This window comes from Oryctolagus cuniculus, chromosome 12, assembly GCF_051225735.1.
Source record: "Oryctolagus cuniculus isolate XC-2025 breed Fujian yellow rabbit chromosome 12, ASM5122573v1, whole genome shotgun sequence".
Lineage (NCBI taxonomy): Eukaryota > Metazoa > Chordata > Mammalia > Lagomorpha > Leporidae > Oryctolagus > Oryctolagus cuniculus.
In genome coordinates, this window is record NC_142878.1 from 21,569,730 (window position 1) to 21,590,999 (window position 21,270).

The 21,270-nt window shown below is 41.4% G+C and overlaps 1 protein-coding gene across 1 annotated transcript in view; it reads left to right on the forward strand.

The window, feature by feature from the left end:
* WDHD1 (WD repeat and HMG-box DNA binding protein 1) overlaps positions 1–15,495 on the forward strand; it is a 64,264-nt gene extending 48,769 nt beyond the window's left edge. The window contains exons 16-25 of the mRNA XM_002718259.6: positions 273–387; positions 1,674–1,805; positions 5,304–5,521; positions 5,616–5,734; positions 5,921–5,977; positions 8,384–8,427; positions 9,194–9,367; positions 9,930–10,063; positions 12,892–13,030; positions 14,780–15,495. Of these exons, the coding sequence (XP_002718305.3) occupies positions 273–387; positions 1,674–1,805; positions 5,304–5,521; positions 5,616–5,734; positions 5,921–5,977; positions 8,384–8,427; positions 9,194–9,367; positions 9,930–10,063; positions 12,892–13,030; positions 14,780–14,980 (1,333 nt within the window). The 3' untranslated portion in view covers positions 14,981–15,495. The remainder of the gene's footprint in view (positions 1–272; positions 388–1,673; positions 1,806–5,303; positions 5,522–5,615; positions 5,735–5,920; positions 5,978–8,383; positions 8,428–9,193; positions 9,368–9,929; positions 10,064–12,891; positions 13,031–14,779) is intronic.
* Positions 15,496–21,270: the final 5,775 nt, after the last annotated feature.

Sequence of the window (21,270 nt, forward strand, 5' to 3'; positions counted from 1 at the left end):
TCAGGACTTGAACCAGCGCCCATAGGATGCCAGCACTGCAGATAGCAGTTTAACCCACAAGGCCATAGTGCCAGCCCCTTGAAATTCTTAAAATGTATGGAGGGATAGTCTTTACGTCTAAAATGGCTTTAAAAAAACATTATATAGTATTAAACCAGCTATTGGGATAATACTGTTGTTTCAAGTTAATCACTGTTTTGAAAATTTTTCATTTTAGTCATTTTCATAACAATTTAGATATTTTTATGCTGAGACTTTCTGTTTACTGACAGGTGCATTCCTTGTAAAGGTTCTCGATTTCCTCCTACTCTTCCACGCCCTGCTGTGGCTATTTTACCCTTTAAGCTTCCTTACTGCCAGATTGCAACAGAGAAAGGACAAATGGAGGTGAGTGCAGTCTTACCTTGATACTTAGAGTGCTGCCTGTGGACAGAAATTTTAAAATTATGATGACTTCAGTATTCATTACTTCGTAATTAAGTAAGTAGGATAGTAGGAAGAGGGGAGGATCCCTTGTTATCACCAGGCCACCTGGTTGCCATCACTGCTCCTAGAAACTTTGTGAGGTAACCAGGTAATAAAATTCCCCCCTTCAGGGTCTCTCATGTCCCTGAAAGTGGGTGCTTCTATTTTGTGCATCTAGTTTGCATCATTCTAGTTCTAACGCTAGTTATCAGAAGTCCTGTGAAATCTTATAATTAGTTACTGTAAATAAGAAGGAAATAAATTGAAAAACTAGTTTTCCAGGTTCTCTGAGCATTAATCATGGTTGCTGTTCACACATACATCCCTTTTGTAAGGATAGAAGAGAGTCTAGCTGTTTTGTCATGTTGGAATTTGAAGAAAAATAAAGGAGGATTTCACTCAAAAGCTGGTATCTTTTTTTTTTTTTTTTTTTGACAGGCAGAGTGGACAGTGAGAGAGAGACAGAGAGAGAAAGGTCTTCCTTTGCCGTTGGTTCACCCTCCAATGGCTGCCGCTGCAGCCGGCGCACCGCGCTGATCCGATGGCAGGAGCCAGGATCCAGGTGTTTTTCTTGGTCTCCCATGGGGTGCAGGGCCCAAGCACCTGGGCCATCCTCCACTGCACTCCCTGGCCATAGCAGAGAGGTGGCCTGGAAGAGGGGCAACCGGGACAGAATCCGGCGCCCCAACTGGGACTAGAACCCGGTGTGCCGGCGCCGCAAGGTGGAGGATTAGCCTATTGAGCCACGGCGCCGGCTCAAAAGCTGGTATCTTTTTTTTTTTTTTTTTTTTTTTTTTACAGGCAGAGTGGACAGTGAGAGAGAGAGACAGAGAGAGAAAGGTCTTCCTTTGCCGTTGGTTCACCCTCCAATGGCCGCCGCTGCAGCCGGCGCACCACGCTGATCCTGGCAGGAGCCAGGAGCCAGGTGCTTTTCCTGGTCTCCCATGGGGTGCAGGGCCCAAGCACCTGGGCCATCCTCCACTGCACTCCCTGGCCATAGCAGAGAGCTGGCCTGGAAGAGGGGCAACCGGGACAGAATCCGGCGCCCCGACCGGGACTAGAACCCGGTGTGCCGGCGCCGCAAGGTGGAGGATTAGCCTATTGAGCCACGGCGCCGGCTCAAAAGCTGGTATCTTAAGATGAATATTTAACACTTGCTTGGTTTTAAGGTGATAATTGACTGTAAGCAATTTTATTCCCTTTTATAGGAACAGTTCTGGCGTTCAGTTATATTTCATAGCCACATTGATTATTTAGCTAAAAATGGTTATGAATATGAAGAGAGCACTAAAAATCAAGCAATCAAGGAGCAACAAGAACTTTTAATGAAAATGCTTGCGGTGAGTAAAATAAACTGAAAAAAAAAATTAAAGTTAAATGCTTTTCTAATAGGCTGAATTTTTAAAAAGTATGTACTAGCACTGAGTTCTACAACTTGTGAATCTTAAGTTTTATCCCATAGTGTTTTTGTCTTTTAGAAGTTCTGTTTCCTAGTTGATGTGCATTTAAAATATTTAAAACATTACCTTGTAACCAAGGTCATTATAAAAATAAACTTTTCTGGCTGATTCCCCTCCTTCTGCATTTGCCCATCAGTCTCTGTTTTTACCAGGCCCTCCAGGTAATTCAGATACTTAATAAGTTTGATAGTCACTGCTTTAGCTCTTACCTTTCAGAGTTCGGGTGTGGACTGTTTTTTAAATCTCCAAGGCTGGGGTGACCATAAGAACTTTGATCAGAATTTCAGATAGGACTGCTTTTTGTCATCCTCTTTGAGTTAGGGAGCTATATGTAGTGAGACTTTGTAGCCAGTGGCCAGGTATAGTTCTTTGGGTATTTACATTATATACACACACACATATATATACATATATATGTGTGTATATATGTATACGTATATACATGTATATACACACATATATACATATAAATACATATATAACAATATATAAATATATATTATATAAATATGTATTTATATATTTATATTTATATATAAATATATATAATATAATATATATATATATATATATATATATATATATATATATATATAACAAATATATTCCCAGTTCAATCTGGGCTGCCACACAAACAGAAAATGCAGGGATTTTTCTTTCAGATTGTAGTGCGGCAGAATATCTTAAGGCTCAAGTGTCTGTGTCCTCCCTTCAGGTTGATTTATGGAGAGAGTATAATACCATTTCTTCTCCACTCATCTTGCACTAGATCCGAAATTCCTTGAGGGCAGTAAACATATCCTGTTCAATGTTATGTACCGGGTCCTGAAATGTGGCTAATAGTGGTAGATCTCAGTATTTTTTGAGAGTGAATGATCCAGACTTTTTATTTCATAGATGAAGAATTAAGGTCCCGAGGGAAAAGTGATACCTAAGACCGTAGAACAGATTGTAACTCCAGTTTCAAAAAGTAATGCTCGTTACTGTCACCTCAAGACAGCACTGCCTTGTGTTTAGTATTGAGGAAACTTAGCTTATTGTAGAATAAGTTTTGTTCCTTTTCTAAAGAGTCATTTGTGGGCTAGGATCCAGCAACTTTTGTATTTTGTACAAAAACACATTTATAAAAACACGTTAGGTTTATTTGCCTTTGAGGCTTAGAGGAGCTTTTGCTTTATACAGCATTTCTCAGCAAAGAACTAGTAGTTTAGGGGCCCGCTCAGTTCTTTCAGAATTCCTGGCTTATAAGGTAAATGCCATTAGCTCAACCTAGTCTAGCTCAGCCTAGTGTCTGTGAAAACCAAACTACTCTTTTTCATTTCCAAATGCCTCTGAGGCAGAGTGCCACCCTGATTGAGAAGTCCTGCTTATAGACATAGGGTACTAGAGATCTTGAGAGGGACTTCTCAAATTTCTCCGGCCATGGATCAGACAAGGAATGTCTAAGTAATCTTTCCACCCTATGAATTATGAGTCCCTTAGCAATCTTCAAAGTAAGTTTTCCTTCCTTCCTTCTTTCCTTCTTTCCTTCCTACCTTCTTCCTTCCTTTCTTCCCTCCCTCCCTCCCTCCCTTCCTCCCTCCCTCCTTCGATTTATTTCTAGATTTATTTATTTATTTGAAAGGTAGAGAGGCAGAGAGAGAAAGAGGTCTTCTGTCGCACCCCGTCTTCGTGGAGGAACGACACAGGACCCTGCGCTGTTCTTTCATCTGCTCGGCCCTTCCCGGGTTTGCTGCTGGTTCTTCCCGGGTTGGCTGCTGGTCCTTCCCGGGTTGGCTGCTGGTCCTTCCCGGGTTGGCTACCGTCCCCTCCACCTCCGTGGAAGGGCGGTTCCCCCTGCCACATTCCCCACTTCCACGGGGGAGCGGCACACCGCCGGCCGGCTCTCTCGGGGGCTGCACAGGTGTTCCCCTTAGATGTTCCTGTTAGATGTTCCTCGTGCATGTTGTCTCTCTCCTCCTTTATAGTCCTTCCACCAATCCCAACTCTGCTACCCACATGCCGAGTACGCTGCTCTCCTCCAATCAGGAGCAGGTCCTACAGTTTATTGGTTGAACTGGAGGCATCTGCGTAGAAGCTGTTTCTCCCTTCTCAGCGCCATATTGTGGGAGAGCAGATGCATAGAATAAGTCCTAATTCCAGTAACTTAGTCTAGTCCGGGTTGCTCCCCACAGTCTTCCATCCTCTAGTTCACTCCCCATTGGCTGCACCGGTTGGAGCTGCACTGACCTGAAGCTAGTAGCTTCTTTCAGGTCTCCCACTTGGGTGCAGGTTTCCTGGGCCATCAGCAGGGAGCTGGATCGGAAGTGGAGCAGCTGGGACTCAAACCGGTGCTCATATGGGATAACAGCACCGCAAGCAGATGCTTAACCTACTGTGGTCTAAAAGACCCCAAAAATAGTCTTTTAGAGTCATGTTAAGTGAATGCTCTTCACTTCACATTATAATTATAAAGAAACAGAGCAAGTAAAAGAAAGGTTTTTTGTTAATTTGGAAGTTGTGTGACTTTCTAGTAGTTGAAGATCATGGACAATCACACTTAAAAATTAACAAATAGATCTACTGGCCCCATCAAATTCACTGAGTAGCGTTCTTGTTTTGAGCAGAGTAATAACTAACTTGCTTACCATTTATTTATTTATTTATTTATATTTATTTGAAAGAGTTACACAGAAAGAGGAGAGGCAGAGAGAGGGAGAGGGGGGTCTTTCATCCATTGCAGAATTGACTGCAACGGCCAGAGCTGTGCTGATCTGAAGCCAGGAGCTTCTTCTAGGTCTCCCACCTGGGTGCAGGGGCCCAAGGACTTGGGCCATCTTCTACTGCTTTCCCAAGCCATAGCAGAGAGCTGGATCGGAAGTGGAGCAGCTGGGTCTCGAACTGGCACCCATATGAGATGCTGGTGCTTCAGGCCAGGGCATTAACCCGCTGAGTTGCAGTGCCGGCCCCTACCATTTATTTCTTTAAGCTTTCTATCTTGTTGCGGTGGAAGGCAGATGGACAACAAATTTAAGAGAACCACATGTGAATTTTAAATAAATTTCTTACTTTCCTTGCAATTAATAGCTTGAGATGTATGTCATATTTCACTGATTCTAAACTACTATTGATTGTAAAATTCACTGTTATTTTATTCATTTAAGCCACTGAGACAGGAAAAAAATGCTGCCAGTCAGACTGACCTACTGTTAATTATAACATACTTTCCAATTTCAGAGATGGTAAAATTGCATCTTAGGGTCAGATCTTAGAATCTGTAGTATGTAGAAAACTGTTTCCTCAGTTTTATTGGTAGTATCAGTGAAAAGTTTTATTGGTAGTATCTTTGAAAAGTTTTATGTAATGTAATTTGACTGTTTCTTTTTCTTTTTCCATTAGCTTTCTTGTAAACTGGAGCGGGAATTTCGTTGTGTGGAACTTGCTGATCTAATGACTCAAAATGCTGTGAATTTAGCCATTAAATATGCTTCTCGCTCTCGGAAATTAATATTGGCCCAAAAACTTAGTGAACTGGCTGTGGAGAAGGCTGCAGAATTGGCAGCAAGTCAAGCAGAAGAGGAAGAGGAAGAGGATTTCAGAAAAAAGCTGAATTCTGGGTATGAAATAGTCGGTTGTTTGAATTTTCCTTTGCTGTCCTGAATATTAAGTTGGTCTTTGCATGGTTCTTTATGGAATAATATTGTCTCCTAGTTACAGTAATACTGCTACAGAGTGGAACCAGCCACAACTCAGAAACCAAGTTGAAGAAGATTCTGAGGACAATAGAGAAGCTGATGAAGTAGAACAAAACCGAGACCTACATAGGCATGGTGAGATACATTTTTCCAGTCAATAAAAGATGAGAAATGTGTGTTTGGCTTTTCCCTTTTTACTTGGTTGAGGGAAATTGAATACCCATACTTTTTGAGACTTCTTTACTATCTAGTTGTTAGATATACAGGATGACTTTATGTTCCCCACTTAAGGTATATTGTTTTATCTTAATTATTCTATAGGACAGAACTTACTTCCCAAAAGTGCCAGTTTCTCTGATGTGCCAGCTGTTAAGTTAGGTAAGAAATATTTGTAAATTTGTAATATCAAGGAAATTTTGTAATTGGTCTTTAAAGTGATACATCTATTCAAATAAACCTTACCCTGTCATTGTTGATTTTTTATTATTGAATCTTAATCAGAGATGTTTGTGATCACTTAACAAAATTTTGTTTAAAATGCTTATTGTGTATCAGGAGTTTTGCAAAGTGGGAGATACAAAAGTCACGAGGTGTGCATGGTTGATCCCTGCTTTAATGCTGTTTCACCCCAGCTGGGCAGAGAGGTGTTGGGGCAGATCTGGATATCGCAGAGGACACGTTGAGGGTGCTGAAGAAATAGTTAAAGGAGTTGCACATCAGTTGCTTTCAGGGCGCGGGACTAGGGAATAGAGGAAGTGGGAGTAGGGACTGGTGTGTGATTTGTAGTCTTAATCATTGTCGTACCATTTGACTTCTTAAACTGCATTCCTATATTACTTTGAGTGAAAAAAAAATAACTGTAAAATATGTATAATGTTAAAAGAACATGTCACAGGTAGCTGTAATCTAGTCAGTGGCGGAGGATGGGTAGGAAATTCAAGGAAGGCTTCGTGGAGTGTTTAAAGCATACTGAAGGGTGAATCACAGTTAGGCAAAAGTGGAAGGGACAGGAGCAGAGGAAAAGTACTGGGCTTAAGGAACAGCAGGCAAAATGCTGCAAATCTGTGTAGGCCATATTAAAGACTTTGACCTTCATTCTAAGGTCACTGGGAGGCTGTTGTAGGTTGTAAACAGAGGCAAAGTATGGCACAGTGTATTAAGCAGGACTGGATAGGAGAAGACTACTGAGGCAGTCTGAATGAGATTGAATCCTGGCTTGGGCCAGGGTATTGATGGTGAGAGTAAAAAGAATGGTTGAATTGTATAGGTGTTTCTGAAGATGATGTAGACAGTGTACAAGTTCAGGGGTAAGGAATGATTCTCAGGTTCTGGCTTGAGTACCTGAATGAATAGTGGTACCATTTACTGAACCAGGAAACACAAAGGAAAAGCAGGTTGAGATAAGTAAAAGATGCATCACTACAAATAGAATGGTCATGTAGACAGTTGAATGTTTGGATCAAGAGCTCAAGAAAGCCATTTGTCTTAGAGCTATAAAGTGAAAATCATTGGCATAAAAGTACAGTGATTTAAACCATAGGCATGAGTGAGCTAGCATTGGGACAGAATGTAAAGCAAGAAGGCCCAAGAAATCCGCCCCCTTTTTTTTTTGGTTAATATTTATTTATTTATTTACTTTGAAAAAGTTTCAGAGAGAGAGGGAGAAATAGAGGGAGAGGGATCTTAAATCCACTGATTCACTCTTCCAGATGGTCTCAACAGCCAGTGCTGAGCAGACCAAAGCCAGGAACCAGGAGCTTCTTCCAGGTCTCGCACTTGGGTGCAGGGGCCCAAGCAGTTGGGCCATCTTCTGCTGCTTTCCCAGGTGCATTTGCAGGGAGCCAGATCAAAAATGGAGCAGCCAGGACATGAACCGGCACCTGTATGGAATGCGGTGTCACAGGTGGCAGCTTTACGTGCTACGCCACAACGCTTGCCCTGGAATCCCCACCTTTTAAGCATCAGGCAAAGGAGGAGGCAGAGCCATTGAAAGAGAATGAGACCACTGGTCTCGAGAGGAAGGAAAGAAGTTAGGGAATGGAGTATCTCTGAAGTCAAGGGAGGAAAAAATATCAAGAAGAAAGGACGCTCAATGATGTGGAATGCTGTTGGGAGGTCACATAAGATGCCTGCGAAGTATCTATCAAGTCTGTGCAGAGATTATGGGGGTCTTAGCAAGAAGAGGCTCTGTAGAGTAGTAAGGGGAAGCCTAATTACGTTGTCCAGATGGACAGATGAGTAGTGAGGAATGGCAATAACTGTATGGACAACTGCTGAAAATTTTACATAGAGGAGGTATGAAAAAGTGGTAGCTGGAGGGAATGTGGGGTACAGGGGGTATGTTTTTTTTTGTTTGTTTGTTTTTTCATTTTCTAAGTTGAGAAACTTGAGCCACTAAAAAAGGAAAAGACAAAGGTAAAAATGAGGGTGTTGATAGGTCAAGGGCATTGATAAAGCAGGAGGGGGGTGAGATCCAGAACTTAAGTAAATATTCTAACCTCAGCTAAAATTAAGCAGTGTTCTTCCATGGTACAGGAAGAAAGGATATATCTAGGAATATTGCATTATGTGTCGTAGTGGCAGGTCGGGCTAGATCTCACCTAATAGCTCTCATTTTATGTTTGAAGTAGGGAAGAGGTGATCTATAGTTTTTAATAGTTTTGAGCTTGCAAAGTGTATTTGTTTTCTTATAATGTAAATTAAAATATTCTATCTGGTGTTATAGGAGTCAGAAGTCATCTATTTTTTTCCCACTATTAAGTGAGGGCTTTTTTCTTGTGAAAGGTGCAGTTACGTCTAGCAGCCAAGGACGAGTAAACCCCTTCAAGGTAAACTCCAGTGACATTTTCTATTGTTTAAATATGTTTCCATGCATAAAATAAGCAAATTACTAGATGACCCTCCCTAGACATGGAGGCATTAAAGACTGATCGTTGTGAACATAGAGGAAAAAAATAGCACTACTTCATTTTTACTTGTCTTCTAAGACCCTATGGTTTTTTTTTTTCTTTTTTTTTTAATTAATTAATTTATTTATTTATTTATTTATTTTTGACAGGCAGAGTGGACAGTGAGAGAGAGAGAGAGAGAGAGAGAAAGGTCTTCCTTTGCCGTTGGTTCACCCTCTAATGGCCGCCGCGGCTGGCGCACTGTGGCCGGCGCACCGCGCTGATCCGATGGCAGCAGCCAGGAGCCAGGTGCTTGTCCTGGTCTCCCATGGGGTGCAGGGCCCAAGCACCTGGGCCATCCTCCACTGCACTCCCTGGCCACAGCAGAGGGCTGGCCTGGAAGAGGGGCAACCGGGATAGAATCCGGCGCCCCGACCGGGACTAGAACCCGGTGTGCCGGCGCCGCTAGGCGGAGGATTAGCCTAGTGAGCCGCGGCGCCGGCCTAAGACCCTATGGTTTTAAAAGATACTCTTGTTTTTCTTGGCTGTGGTGTTTGGGATATACATTGATCTTAACTTGGAATGTGCCACATGAATTCATTTCCAAAAATGAGACTGCAGTGTTAAATGTAACAGACTTAAGGGAAAAATAAAGAAATCTTTTTTCTTCATTAAACATAAAATGCCAACATTGTTTGATCTTTAGGTCTCAACTAATTCCAAAGAACCAGCCATGTCAGTGAATTCAGCACGTTCAACTAATATTTTAGACAACATGAACAAGTCATCCAGGAAACCCACTGCACTTAATCGAGCTGCAAGTAGTTATGAAAAGTCGCCAGTTATAAAGCCTCTGATTCCAAAGCCCAAGTCTAAGCAGGTATCCTATCAGCTACCACATAGGCAGAAACTGTGATTTGCTTGTCCATGGTTTAGTTCACTATTTCAAGTATAGGATAGGAAGTGCCAGTTGTTCACAATTGCCTAATTATATAGTCTTGCTACAGAATCACTTTTTTTTTTAATATATGTACCCATCTCCAGGGACTCAGGGATCTGTCTGTATATTTTTTAAAATATTCCAAATGGTTCTGATGTGTATCTTTATTTAATAATGACTGTGATATAGTACATGGCCCTAATCTTAATCATGTTTTGTATTCTGATTTTTTTTCTACTCTCATAACTATTTCATCTCAGAAGTGTCATCAGTAAAATAGATATACAGTTTGTCTTTTTCCATTTTATATAATATATTTAGAAAACATGGAATTTGAAGTATAGATTGTGTGTGTGTGTTTTCAGCTGAGAACTCAAGACTTTAATTGTTGGTATTATTAGAGTTCTAATTGATTATAAATGTTTCTTCACATATTTTAGAACTTTTCTTATACTATATAAAATCAGACTAGATTTTGTTGCTTATTCAAATGTTTTTATAGGCGTCTGCAGCATCCTATTTCCAGAAAAGAACTTCTCAAGCTGATAAGACTGAGGAAGTGAAAGAAGAAGAAAATCCTAAAAATTCATCATCTGAAACTTCAACTATGTGTCCTGAAAACACTGAAAACCAAAGGTAAGTACATAAAGACGTTTAACATTCTTTTTTTTTTTTTTAAGATTTACTTATTTATTTGAAAGGCAGAGTTAACAGAGAGGCAGAGGCAAAGAGAAGGTCTTCCATCCGCTGATTTTGCTCCCCAGATGGCCGCAAGAGCTGGAGCTGGGCCAATTCGAAACCAGGAGCCAGAAGCTTCTTCCAGGTCTCCCATGCAGGAGGAACCCTAGGACTTGGGCATCTTCTACTGCTTTCCCAGGCCATAGCAGAGAGCTGGATCAGAACTGGAGCAATGGGTCTCAAACCAGTGCCCATATGGGATGCCGGCACTGCAGATGGTGGCTTTACCTCCTACACCATCTTTTATTTATTTGCGCCTGTCCCTTTTATTTGTTTGAAAGTCAGAGTTACAGAGAGAGAAAGAGGGAGGAACAGAGAGAGGTCTTCCATCCACTGGCTTACTCCCCAAATAGCTGCAATGGCCAGGGCTGGGTCAGGCCAAACCACGGGCCAGGAGCTTCTTCTGGGTCTCCACATGGGTGGCAGGGGCCCAGGGACTTGGGCTGTCCTCCACTGCTTTCCCAGGTGTATTAACAGTGAGCTGGATTGGAAGTAGAACAACCAAGACTTGAACTGGTGCTTATATGGGATGCTGGCGCTGCAAACAGTGGCTTAACCTTCTATGCCACTATGCTGGTCTCATCCAAGTGCTTTCAACAGCTGGTGCTGTGTCAACCACAGGGCTGGAACCAGGAGCAGGAATACAATCCAGGTCTCCTGTGTGGGTGTCAGAGACTCAACTACTTGAGCCATAACTGCTTCCTCCCAAGGTCTGTATTAGCAAGAAGCTGGAGCCAGGAATCAAACCCAGGCACTCTGATAGGGGACACAGGCATTAAAAAAAAAAAAAGAAAGATTTATTTATTTATTTTAAAGATTTATTTATTTATTTGAAAGAGTTATGCAGAGAGAGAGAGAGAGAGAGAGAGGTCTTCCATCTGCTTCACTCCCCAGTTGGCCCCAATGGCTGGAGCTGCGCCAATCCGAAGCCAGGAGCCAGGAACTTCTTCCAGGTCTCCCATGCGGGTGCAGGGGCCCAAGGACTTGGGCCATCCTCCACTGCTTTCCCAGGCCATGCCAGAGAGCTGGATTGGAAGTGGAGCAGCTGGGACTCGAACCGGCGCCCATATGGGATGCCGGTGCTTCAGGCCAGGGTGTTAACCTGCTGCCGCACAGTGCTGGCCCCTAAAGATTTATTTATTTATTTGAAAGGCAGAGTTACAGAGAGAGGGAGGTAGAGACAGAGAGAGATCTTCCATCCACTCATTCACTCCCCAAATGGCTGTAATGGAGCTGGACCAATCTGAAGCCAGGAGCCAGGAGCTTGTTCTGGGTCTCCCACATGGGTGCAGGGCCCCAAGTACTTGGGCCATCTTCTGCACGTTAGCAGGGAGTTGGATGAGAAGTGGAACTGGCACCCATATGGGGCGCCAGTGCCGCAGGTAGCAGTGTTGCCTAGTGGGCCACAGCACAAGCTCTGTGCCACAGGCATCTTAACTGCTAGGCTAAATGCCCACTCCCTCTTTTTTTTTTTTTTTTTTTTAAATGTTAACCAGTTTAACTTAAGGGAGCAGCTATTGGCTAGACTTGTGACATTGTCCCAAGTTTAATTTAAATGGGTTATGACTTCTGGAAATTGGTTTAGCATTGGCTTTTGTCTGTTTTACTCTGTCCTATTATTTTTCTGGGAATAGAATTACGTAAGATTATTTGAAACTTGTGTATTTTCAGAAATTGGGCAAATAGTTACTTAAATTTTTGAAATAACTTATTCTTAGAAAAATTAAAAGGTTTAAACAGAAAATCACTCAATTATTTATAGAGTTAATTCTTTCTAGTCTTTTAGGTGAATATATGCTTTTCTATTTAATGTAATTTTATAACTTATAGTTTTGTTTCTGTTAATAATGTTACATTCTCTCCTGAAATTTTTGCTGTGAGTTTTAGAATTGGTATTTGCTATCTGTTTAGCTTTAGCATAGTGAGAGGCAGTGTAGCTGGTGGGCTGAACATGAGGAGTCTAGAGTCACAGCCCCTGGTTGATGAATCCCAGGTCTGACTCCTGTTATCTCTGTAACCTAGGCTAAGTTAATTTATCTCTGAGCCTTGATTTCATCATCTCCAGGATGGAGATTATACCTGCTTTATAGTGTTATTGCCATTTAAATGAGGTAATACAGGTGAAGTGTTTAGCACAGTGCCTGGCAGAAAATAAGTGCTGATACATATTAAATGTTTTCATTAAACTTTCCCTCGTGACCTACTGTCAAAAGTAGAATCTGGTGTAATTTTACAAGTGTGCCCACGCTTCATGTAATGGTGATATGGAGAAGGATCCAGGTAAGCTGTGAGAGCAAGGGTGAGGTGATGGGAAAGGGGCTAGAGAGGTTGTGAAAAATTTTAAAAGCTGGTCTAGGAAGTGTAGAAAGAGCCTACCAAGGGCACGTGGAGAATTTTCCCAGGCCAGAGGGACTAAGTAGGATTGGAAACCTTAAGCCTGTCAGTATTCATAGAAGTACAGAGTTGAAGGTACAGAGTTCATGGTTACTGTGCTTGGGAAATAGAAATGTGAGTACTCCTTTTGAGAAGCTTAAAAGTATTCTCAGTTCATTAATCCTGCATTCTCCAGGCGGTTTAGTTATATGAATATCAACCAGGAAAGTTGTGTTTCTCTTACTTTATATATGCATGCAAAGACCAGTGGTTAGTAACTGACTTGAACAATCATCAGGCACCTTGAATTGTGTCTTAAGTATAATTTTTTTTTTACATAATTGCTATTTTAGGCCAAAGACGGGGTTCCAGATGTGGCTGGAAGAAAACAGAAGTGATATTTTGTCTGACAATCCTGATTTTTCAGATGAAGCAGATATAATAAAAGAAGGAATGATTCGATTTCGAGTATTGTCAACTGAAGAAAGAAAGGTAAGAGTTCGTATACATTTTAAGTTAAGGAGTACCAAGAAAAGGTGTGTTAGCTATAAATCCAAAGCAAAGATAGATAAATATAAACGAAGTTAATTCACATCTTTGTACTACTACTTTAGGGTCCTTGCAAGCACAATTTTTTTTAAAGGATTTATTTATTTATTTATTTGAAAGCTAGAGTTATAGACAGGCAGAGGCAGAGAGAGATCTGCCATCCGCTGGTTCACTCCAATGTCTGTAATAGCCGGAGCTGGGCGGTTCAGAAGCCAGGAGCTTCTTCCCAGTCTCCAACGTGAGTGCAAGGGTCCAAGGGCTTGGGCCGTCTTCTACTGCGTTCCCAGGCCATAGCAGAGAGCTGGATCCAAAGTGGAGCATCTGGAACTTGAACCGGCACCTATATGGGATGCTTGCACTGCAGGTGGCAGCTTTACCCACCATATCACAGCACTGACTCTGTGAGCAAAATTTTTAAAAATGCCATCTACTCACCATGGAGTACTAAATGAGAATACTCCTTTTGGAGGGGGAAAGCTGACGTCCTGTTCCTGCCTTTCGCATGGAAATTAAGACAGGTGGCTTGCTTAGTTTTAGGTTTCAAGCATCTTCCGTGTGAAGGAGGAGGTGGTAACCTTTCTTGCAAAGGAAAGGAATGTCTGTGGTTTGTCAATTAAATCCTCAGACTTCACTTCAGGTATAGCAGTGTGTAGCATGGACACCTAGTAGCGTAGATACTTGATTTGATAAACTGGATTTTATGAATAAAGGAGTTACATAATGAGGAAGCTAGAAACTGGTCTAACGACCTCTAGCCTCATTTAGAACTCATTAGTAATTGTGTGTGTTTATTTTTCGTTTTTATAAAGGGATAAAGATTCTAAAGCGATAAAATGGTATCTGAATGTGCGAATGAAAAGCTTCACTATGCAATACTAAGACCTTACACTTTGCAGTAGTTGTAATTGTGCTTTGGAGTGCTTTAAAATGTAATCAATGTTTATAGCAGAAACTCTAAACATTTACTTAAATCCATTCTTTTTTTTTTTTAAAGATTTATTTATTTATTTGAGAGGCAGAGAGAGAGGTCTTCCATCCACTGAGTACATATTAAATGTTTTCATTAAACTTTCACTCCCCAAATGGCCACAACAGCCAGAGCTGGGCTGCCATTGCAATACTTTGCCCTTTGGTTAAATACAAGCAGAGTTCAGATTGGAATATTACAGAACTATAAATGTTTTAAATGTGCTCTGCAATTAAGTAATAAAAGATTTGTTAAAATTGAGAGCCTTTCCTCAGCTCACTTGGCTATTCCTCCACCTGTGGCGCTGGTACCCCAGGTTCTAGTCCCGGTCAGGGCGCCAGATTCTGTCCTGGTTGCACCTCTTCCAGTCCAGCTCTCTGCTGTGGCCCGGGATGGAGGATGGCCCAGGTACTTGGGCCCTGCACCTGCATGGGAGACCAGGAAGAAGCACCTGGCTCCTTGCTTCGGAATCACGCAGCGCACTGGCTGTAGCGGCCGTTTGGGGGGTGAACCAACGGAAGGAAGACCTTTCTATCTCTCTCTCTCACTAACTCTGCCTGTCAGAAAAAAAAAAAAAATTGAGAGCCTTTAATAATTAATTCAGGTGCTGATTTTTCTGCTTTGGATAAATATGAATGTTACCTATAAGAGAAATCAGTTCCTTTCTATTTTCTTTGATATCAGCTAAAAATCTTTTTTTCTTTAATTCCAAAATTTTTACAAAGGCATGGACCAACAAGGCCAAGGGTGCAACTGCAAGTGATGGAGCTGAAGCAAAGAAACGAAAACACGTGGTTGATGAAATTGAGGAGACAGAAAACCAGAAGGAAAAAGCAAAGGAGAATCTGAACATGCCTAAAAAGCAAAAACCTTTAGATATTTCTACAAATCAGAAACTGTCCGCTTTTGCATTTAAGCAGGAGTAAAGGAAGAGAGTGACCTATGGAAAATAATGGATTGTTTATATATTTTTAAATTTAAAGATAGCTGTTTGTATTGTTGCAGGTAACAGGACATGTATAAAAACTATCATTTTTGCAAATGACTCTGCTCCCAAACGGAGAGCCATTCAGAAACCTTACTGGTTTGAGGTCACTACCATATCCCCCAAAGGAAGCCAGTTTGCTTTTGTTTCGTATCACCAAAGCCAAGGTCTTAATACCTTTACAAGTTGAAGTATCTTCTAGTGGTTTCCTCGTTTGGTTATGTCGTGTACTAGAAGCACTGCAGTAGTCCTCTTCTCCTGTGTGTTACCATGGACTGCTCTCTGTGTTTATACTGGACCTAGGAGACCATGTTTTTTAATATGGACTTTAAACATGTAAATAATCTTGTAGATGTGACTGTTTCCTTCATGTGCTTTAGAAATTTCTTCTCCTGTGACTTTCAGTCACCTGTTTTTTCAGAAAAATAAAACTTTCTCATTTTCATATTGGACTTCATATGGTTTTGACATTATCTCCATGAAATGGAACTGTTCCTAGAAACTGTATAATTACAATATACAAACTTTATATTATATAATTATAATATACAAACTGTATGTTACACGGTATAATTCCCACCACTTGCATCTTGCTCCATGTTCTACACAGAGTGGAGCAGAACTGGAGGCATTGCTTTGATAGTATTGCAACCCAGGGCATACTATGTTCCTGGTAGGGTACTCTAGTTATCAGCATTGACAGTACTTTTCTGTGCGTCTTTGAAACCTTGATAAGAGAATAGAGTTAGGGAAGCGTTTCCTCTTTTAATTTGAACAAGCAGGTTTAATTATTTCATATGGTTTTGGTACTTTTTTTCTTCCTATAAAGATTTATTTTTTTACTTGAAATTCAGAGTTACACAGAGAGAGAGGAGAGGCAGAGAGATAGAGAGAGGTCTTCCATCCTCTGGTTCACTCCCCAGATGACTGCAGTGGCCAGAGCTGTGCTGATCTGAAGCCAGAAACCAGGAACTTCTTCCAGGTCTCCCACATGGGTGCAGGGGCCCAAGGACTTGGACTATCTTCTACTGCTTTCCCAGGCCATAGCAGAGGGCTGGATTGGAAGTGGGGCAGCTGGGACTTGAACCGATGCCTATATGGTAATGCTGGTACTGCATTATTGGCTTTACCCACTATGCCACTGCACCAGCCCCTCTTTTTTTTTTTTTTTAAGATTTATTTTTTTGAGATTTATTTTGGTTTGGTATTTCTAATCAAGGACTAATATCAGTATGACCATATAAGTGCAAAGTACTGGAGGGGGAAAAAGAAATAGTTGCAAAATAAAATCAGGTGGCTGAAAGTTGAGAATAGTTTACAGGTTGAAAAGAACAAAATATGATGAAAATTTAGACATACAGGAGCCAAAGGTTATTCTTTATCCCTTGATGATTAAGGTGAGGAAAAATACTTTTCTAACTTATTAATTGCTAACTGATATCGAGAGACGTTATAGCATAGTGGTTTGGACCACAGATTCCAAAACCAGACTGTAGAGGTTTGAAGATCCATGCCATTACCTTCCATCTGGGTAACATCAGGCAAATTCTAGCTTTTGTATACCCATCTGTAAAATGGGTATAAATAATACCTGGTTCATAGAGTTCTTATGAGAATTAAATAAAGGAACTTAGCTTCTGACACATAACAATATTTTATCTAAATATTAGATATTATTATTAAACTACTGGCTGTTTGATCTTGCTTTGTCATTAGATTCTTTTGTTTTGTTTTGTTTTTGTTTTTGTTTTTGTTTTTTAAGGTTTATTTTATTTATTTGCAAGGCAGAGTGATAGATAGGGAGAGACAAAGAAAAAGAGATCTTCCATACACTGATTCACTCCCCAGGTGGCCACAATAGCTGGGGCTGGGCTGGGCCAAAGCCAAGAGCCTGGAACTCCATCAGGGTCTCTCACGTGTGTGGCAGGAGCCCACATACTTGGGCCATCTTCCACTGCTTTCCCAGGCACGTTAGCAGGGAGCTGGATCGGAAGTGGAGCAGCAGGGACTCGGGCTGGTGCTCTGACATGGGACGCTGGCACTGTGGCGTGGTTTAACGCGTGGCACCATGATGCTGGCCCCAGTTACCTGTGATTCTGAATACTGTAGTCAAGACCCTGAAGTAAAGACTTATTTACAATACTTTGGAAAACACATTTGCAGATACGTATTCTGTTTGTATTTCTTCAACTTGCTTACTTTATATAATATGTGAAGTCAGAGCTTTGAAACCCAAAGCTTGTCCTCATTCTTTTGTTATGTAAATCTAAGCCTCTTCCCCAGTTTTTTTTTTCAGAGAATTGAGACTTAACAGGCAGAATAGAAGTTGAGATAAATTAATATACTAATTGTCATGATATCAGCAGCACCACCTATTCTGAGCTTACTGTATACCATAGAAAATTGTCATATACTTAATTTTATTCTCCAAAAGCAAAACCTTGGAGAAGGTTATTTTACAGCTTATTCTCCTCAAAAGGACGTCATCTGATATTCTAGAGAGGTGGTGAGTGAGCACTGGGGTTGCATCTGACAGCTCTGGGGACTGTGCTAGCCTCCAGCCTTTCGTAACTGGGCTGTGGTGAGCCTCTGTCACAAACATGGAACCCCGCAGCTGAGCCCTACGGACAAGAGAGACCCACCTGTCTCACAAGTACTTCATCCGTGACTGGTGATCTGTGAGCTGTCTTTGTTTCCCAGCTGTTTTATTACAGGAGTATATTTCTTCCTCTTGGGTTTTCTTGTGAAAATTTTTTTGGTGAGAATTTGGAATTGGACAGTAAACACCCATATTGGTATAGATTTACGTTATGCTGGCCGCTTTCCATGTTCATCTGCATTTTGTACGTATTTAGGTTTTAAACCAACAGTTTCTTACATTACAGATTCATCACTCCTACCTTCCCACCCCATATCTTTCATTTGCCAGATGAAACTTTCACACTTAAGTTCCCAGGATCATATTTTGAGCTATCAGCCCAGTAGAGCTGTTTTATCAGCACTTGTATCTTAGTGTGCGTAATCTCATTGGGCAGTTGCCCAAATGTAAGCATAGAATTTTTTCCCCCAAAATCATTACTCATAGTGGAGACAGTCTACAGTCGAAATCAATGAAGATCAGTTTGGAGATCTCAGCTAACTTTATTTAAATTACAGAGAACCATTCAGAGAATTTATACTTTAAACTTAAAATGACCTTAAACAATATTAATGTTGAACACCAAATCAAATGAATAAAATAAAGGACAGAACCCCGATTTAGTAATTATTTTTTATGTATTTATTTTTATTTATTTCAGAGGTAGAGTTACAGACAGGGAGAGAGAGAGAGAAAGCGAGGTCTTCTGTTTGCTGGTTCACTCCCCAAATGGTCGTGATGGCTGGACCTGGCCCAATCAGGAGCCAGGAGCTTCTTCCAGGTCTCCTGAGGGTGCAGGGACACAAGGACTTGAGCCATCTTCCGCTTTCCCAGGCCATCAGCAGGGAGCTGGATTGGAAGTGGAGCAACCGGAACTCAAACTAGGGCCTATGTGGGATGCCGGTGCTGCAGGTGGATACTTAGCCTATGACACAATGCTGGCCCCAATGTAGAGCATCTTTATAAGCAGACCCATTAAAGACCATTTTTGGAGCCAAAGTTTAATACTCTTCTACTTATACATCAGTTGTCTATACACTAGAAAGCTATAAGTGGATCCTGAGAAATATTTGTTATGTTAATGGATATCAGAAGCCTGTCATATTTTTCCTTAGCCATTGCTAAGTTTTCTTTAACTGATAACAAAAACTATACATATTTATGGGGTACTGTGCGATAATTTGACACGTGTATCCCTTGTGTAATATTCAAATCAGGGCAAACATAATTTACTCATTTATCATGTTATGATAAAAACAATCCTTTTTGTAGCTTTTAAAAAATATGTACAGTACATTTTTATCTATAGTCATCCATCTGAGCAGTAAAACACCAGAACTTTCTCCTATTAACTAGGTACCCATTGATTAATCTTAACGCATCTTTCCCTCTCCTCTCCCCAGCCTCTAGTAACCGTCATCATTCTGTCTTCTATGATATAAACCTTTTAGATTCCACATGAGTGAGATCATGTAGTATTCTTTTGTTTTGACTTACTTCACTTAACAATGACTGCCAGTTCCACCTAAGATTCAAATTGTAATATTTCATCTTTTCCTATTGGTATGTGTACTATATGTGTATATATATATATATATATATACTTATACTTATGTATATATATATCTATTTATGCTTATGTGTGTGTATATATATATACTTATGCTTTTAAAATATTTATTTATTTATATGAAAGGCAGAGTCACAGAGAAGGAGAAAGAGAATGTGGGGGCCAGCGCTGTGGCACAGTGGGTTAAAGCTGGCATCCCATATGGATGCTGGTTCAAGTCCCAGCTGCTCCTCTTCCGATCCAGCTCTCTGCTGTGGCCTGGGAAAGCAGTAGAAGATGGCCCAAGTGCTTGGGCCCCTGCACCCATGTGGGAGACCTGGAAGAGATCCCGGTCCCTGGCTTCAGATCAGCTCAGCTCCGGCCATTGCAGTCATTTGGGGAGTGAACCAGCAGAATGGAGGACGTTTCTCTCTCTGGCTCCACCTTTCTCTGTAGCTCTGCCTTTCAAATAAATAAAAATAATTCTTTAGGGAAAAAAAAAGTATGAGATCTTCCATCCACTGGTTCACTCCCCAAATGGTTACAACAGCTAGAACTGAGCCAGTTGGAAGCTAAGAGCCAGGAGCTTCTGGATCTGCCATGTGAGTGCAGGGGCCCAAAGACCAGGCCATATTCTACTGCTTTCCCAGACACATTAGTAGGAGCCAGATTGGAGGTGGAGCAGCTGGGACTCAAACAAGCCCCCATATGGGATGTTGGCACTGCAGGCAATGGCTTTACATGCTATACCACAACACCGGCACCCATTTTTTTAAAATTAATTCATTTATTGATAAATACTTAGGTTGCTCCATTTCTTTGCTGTTGTGACTAGCACTACAATAAACAAGGGAGTGCATATGTCATTGCTACACTGCTACTAATTTCATTTCCTTTGCATATATATCCAGTAGTGGGATTGCTGGATCATTTGGTAGTTTCTTGTTTTTTAATTAGACAGATGGACACAAAGAGGGAGCTTCAAGTACCTGCAGTGACTGAGGCTGAGGCAGGCTGAACCCAGGAGCCAGGAATACCACCCAGGTCTCCCAAGTGGGTGGCAGGACCCCAACTGCTTGAGCCATCACTATTGTCTCCCAAGGTCTGCACGGCGGGAAGCTGGGGTCAGAAGCCTGGGCTGGAAGTAGAACCCAAGTGCTCCAATATGGGAGACAAGCATCTTAACCACTAGCTAAATTCCCACTCTAGTTCTATTTTTAATTTGTTGGGGACACTCCATACTCTTTCACAACAGTTGTGCTAATTGACATGCCACCAACAGTGTACCAAAGTTCCCTCTGCGCCACACCCTTATCAGCATTTCTTATCTTTTGTCCTTTTGATAGTAGTCTTTACAACTGCCTTTCCCTGACTAGTGATACTGAAGGCTTTTTGTATATCTATTTACATCTTTTGCCCATTTTTAGATTATTGTATTTAATAAAAGAGCTGTATCTTCTCTTTCCTCCTCGCATACTGGTATATCTATCAGAATTGATGTGTCTCTTGTAATTGCGCATACTTTATCTTGTCAACAGACCCAGGTTTCTGCCGGTGGGAAGCTTGCTGGTGGGGTGACTGGCGTAGTCAATGCAGTACAGGCTTTGGGATTTGGTAGACATGGAGTTCATTTCCTGGCTCTGCAGACACTGGAGCTTGTGGCTCTGGGAAACCACTTTACCTCTCTGACTTTCCATTCCTTGCAATAAAGATGACATAATTTCCCACTCAGACAGCCTGCACAAGCCACATCACCAGAGGGCCAGCCCACATGGCCTTTGCCTTCACTTCCCTAGGTCATAGCTGCACTGGAAGTGCACAACTGACTCCCATGGTGCTAGGAGAGGTGTATCTCTCACAGATATTTGGGATTTGGATCCGGGAGCCGAATCAGGTAATCCAAAAAACAAAACTGCGTGGTCTTGTGGAGACACGGCCACAGCCACAACCAGGGAAAGCTGAAGTTGTGGGAAAGTGGAGAAAACCAGTCTTGTGAGTGTGGAAAAATTAAAAACAGAAAAATTGTCGCATCAATATCATCAAA